This window comes from Myotis brandtii, unplaced genomic scaffold (assembly GCF_000412655.1).
Source record: "Myotis brandtii unplaced genomic scaffold, ASM41265v1 scaffold532, whole genome shotgun sequence".
NCBI classification, from domain to species: Eukaryota; Metazoa; Chordata; class Mammalia; order Chiroptera; family Vespertilionidae; genus Myotis; species Myotis brandtii.
This window is the reverse complement of record NW_005369955.1, coordinates 1,078,600-1,082,016: the sequence shown is the minus strand read 5'-3', so window position 1 is coordinate 1,082,016 and position 3,417 is coordinate 1,078,600. Positions and strand designations below refer to the sequence as shown.

The 3,417-nt window shown below is 62.6% G+C and overlaps 1 protein-coding gene across 1 annotated transcript in view; it reads right to left on the bottom strand.

The window, feature by feature from the left end:
• The window catches only part of COL22A1 (collagen, type XXII, alpha 1), a 127,911-nt gene that overhangs the window by 46,882 nt on the left and 77,612 nt on the right, over positions 1 to 3,417 (bottom strand). The window contains exons 32-34 of the mRNA XM_014549017.1: positions 2,715 to 2,756; positions 1,063 to 1,095; positions 260 to 313 (exon numbers count right to left, since the gene is read on the bottom strand). Of these exons, the coding sequence (XP_014404503.1) occupies positions 260 to 313; positions 1,063 to 1,095; positions 2,715 to 2,756 (129 nt within the window). The remainder of the gene's footprint in view (positions 1 to 259; positions 314 to 1,062; positions 1,096 to 2,714; positions 2,757 to 3,417) is intronic.

Genomic DNA, 3,417 nt, shown 5'->3' with positions numbered 1-3,417 from the left:
CGGGGGGGGGGGGAGAGAGCTGAGATCCACAGATGGGGGGAGGAAGGGACCACATTCGGCTCAGCTGGGCTCCTGAGGGCGGGCTGTGCAGTGCAGACCTGGGGCTGCGGGGCCTCGGACGTCCTGTCTCAGGGTGGGGGCCTGGGGCATGGGGCATGTGGGCACGGGGCACTCACCGGCTCCCCGGGCACGCCGTGGTCCCCCTTCTCTCCTTTCGCTCAGGGTGGGGGCCTGGGGCGTGTGGGCACGGGGCACTCACCGGCTCCCCGGGCACGCCGTGGTCCCCCTTCTCTCCTTTCGGTCCTTGCTCTCCCTGTTGGTGGGGAAGCACCAGGTAGGGCAGACCCAGGGCCCCCTGCCCTCTGCGTGCACCTGCCCCGCCCCCACCAAGGCGGCTCCTCCCGCTCCGCTCTGACAGATTCTCACTCATCCTTCAGACCTCAGGTCAAAAATGGCCCCTCGGGGTAACTGAACCCCCGGCGGGCCACGCCCTCCATGGGGCAGCTCTGGTGGCAGGTCTACACTCACCTGTGTGGCTTCACCTGCCCCTCCCACCCAGAGCCCGGCAAGACCAACGGGAACTGCTGCAAAGAGTGCCCAGGGCCCCGGCTGCTCGGGGAGCTGCGTTCTAGCATCTGCGTCAGGGAGCCTGGGCGGCCGGTCAACCGTCCATCAGGCTCTGCTGTCCTCTGAACAGCTCTCTCAGGCCCATCCTCTCACTGCCCCCTCCCCGGTCCCCGTTACTGCCAACTCCCTGGCAGGTGCCTCACCCGGCCACTCTTGTCCCCCCCACACATGATCCCGCTCCCTCCACACCCCCAGCGCCCGCGTGGAGGGAAGAGGGAGGTTACCCCCGAGGGTCTGCCCTTGGCCTGGGCCTGGGGGAGGTGACCTCCAGGCCCCTGGACACGGAGCCTGCTCCTCACACGGCCTGTTCCCACGGCTGCCAGCACGAGCTGGCCGTGACTGGCATGGTGGGCAGAGCCAGGACCCAGCTGAGTCCCAGCCCCCAGAGCACCCGGCGGGTCACAGACAAGGGCCCCAAGGAGCCGCTCTACTTACTGGCATCCTGGGGTGCGGGGTGAAGAAGGAAGGCTGGAAGGAACGAGAGAAACGAGAGACGTGAATCCGTGCTGAAACCTGCCCTGAGGGACTGAGCCCAGGACACAGCCGCCGCGCGTCCTTCATGACCAGCCCTGACCATTAGAACCACGTTTCCCTCAGGCCCCTGCACTGTGGTTAAGGCAGGAAAGCACAGTGGTTAGATGCCAGAATCCTGGCGTCACAGGGTCTGAGCTCAAGCCTGGCACCCCACCTAAAACCCACGTGACCTCTGACACCTGCCAGCGTCTGCGTCCTCAGCAGTAACACGGGGATGAAACATCCTCCTCTCAGGGTGTGTTGGGGGCGGGGGGCCGAACCTGTGCGTGTAATAGAGCCGCGCCCGGACACTGGATCATTGTAGAGAGCGGCTACAGCGTTTGGACAGGTTCAAGCCTGGGACTGATGAGAGGGCACGATCCTCTCGTGGCAAAGCCACGTGCAAGTCCCAGTACAATGATAGCCAAAGGCTATGGTTGTGAGCTTGACCTTATGGCCTGAACCTGTGGGCCCACGTGCTGAGTGGTGTGGGCTGCGGGAGGTGCAGCAAGTAAACAAAGCTTGACCAGGTGCATGTAATTGAGTGGATTCGAAACCTGCGAGAACATTGTAAACATCTTGACCTCGCCCTTGCTTTGCCTTGTGGAATCTGCTATAAAATAAAGACTCGGCTTGCAGGCTGTGGTGCTCCACCTGGCCCCAGTTTTCCTCTCTTGTCTGTCTTCTTTAATCCTTCACCGCCCGCCTCAGGCTCACCCATGGCTGTGCCGGCTCAGCACATATGGTGCCCAACCTGGGGCTGAGTATGGGGACCTGGGCCGGCTCGGCACAAACCGTCACTGCGTGCTTCCCGCCGTCAGCGTCTCGCGCAGGGACCAGGTGATGTGGGAACCAGGGCGTGGGCTCGGCCTCTGGGCACAGAGCCCAGCTCATGCAGACTCTCTATCTCCGCAGGGAGAGACCCCCGGACTAAGGCAGGGCCTCCGCCTCGCCCGCCCATGCTGCACTCACACCCCCGTCATCCCCCGGGTCATGTATCCTCCAGCCTCCAAGCTTCCATACGCCCTCCCCCTCCACGAACACCCTCCGCTCCCCCTTTATCCAACGAACCACGGCCCAGCCTTCAGGCTCTTTTGAAAGTTAAGACACAAAGACCCCCTTCCCCTCTGACCCTCCAATACAGGTCAGGCCCCTCGTCGCTCCCCGAAGCACCCTGGTCTCTGACAGCATCACTGTGACCCGTGCTCTAGGCTCATCAGGCTGCTCTGTGGCTGCAGTGTCTCCCTCTGACTATGCAATGCCTGGCTTACCCCACGTGCCCATGGCTTCTTGTCTCTGGGCCTCGGTTTCCCCACTGTGCCAGGTGGGTGTGTGTTCTCAGGGCCTGGCCAGTGTTCTGATACGTGGCAATGTGCTTGCTGGGCAGGATAAAAGGGTGGGCACAGGTGGACCCTGGAGGCTGACAAGGATTTTTGGACTAAAACCGTGGAGTAGGTCCAGCTGCTGGTAATCTATTGAAAAGATGTTGATAACCAAGTGGTGTGTGGAGGGGGAGGGGTGACGGGGCATCCCGATGCCTTAGGAATTGAAAGGTTAGAAGCAGAGACGCTTACTGTTCCGGGCAATCCCGGGGGGCCGGCTGGACCAGCTTCACCCTGATGGAGAAACAAAGCACGTGACCAGCCATCCCGCCGACTCCGCCTGTCCTGGGACACCTGTCCCCCCAGGCCTGGGGCAATGGATGGACAGACAGACGGACACACAGATTCCCAATCATAAAACACGCAGACACATAACACCTTGCATTTGAGAAGCATCCCTGCTGATAGGATCAACTATTGATCCCTGGCATCACCTTCAACCGCACCCAGCGTGGCAGCCACGCCCGGGCACTGTGCCCGCAGCACCAGGCCTCCCGCTTGCTCCCTTAGAGACCCCCCTGGGGCCCTGCCCCACCCCTTTAAGGGGACCCCGCCCCACCCCTTTAAGGGGACCCCAGGGGACAATGTGACATCCCTGTAAACAATTCGGGCTTGAACCTTCCGAGCCTGAACCCCAACTCTCCCATTTATGCATCATTTCAGCTCTTGGGGTCAGAGCACCTCTGGCTCTCCCACCAGGAGGCAAGGCTGGGCTGCGAAGGGCCCCTGTGCCTGGAGTGCATGTGACAGACCTGGGGTCCAACCCCCACCCCAGGAGCCGGTGAAGTAGCCCCAGGTGCCCAGGCTCCACACTCACCGAGGGCAGTAGGCAGGTGGTGGGAGGCAGGAGGCGGGAGGCAGGTGGTGGGAGGTGGGAGGTGGGAGGGGGGAGGCT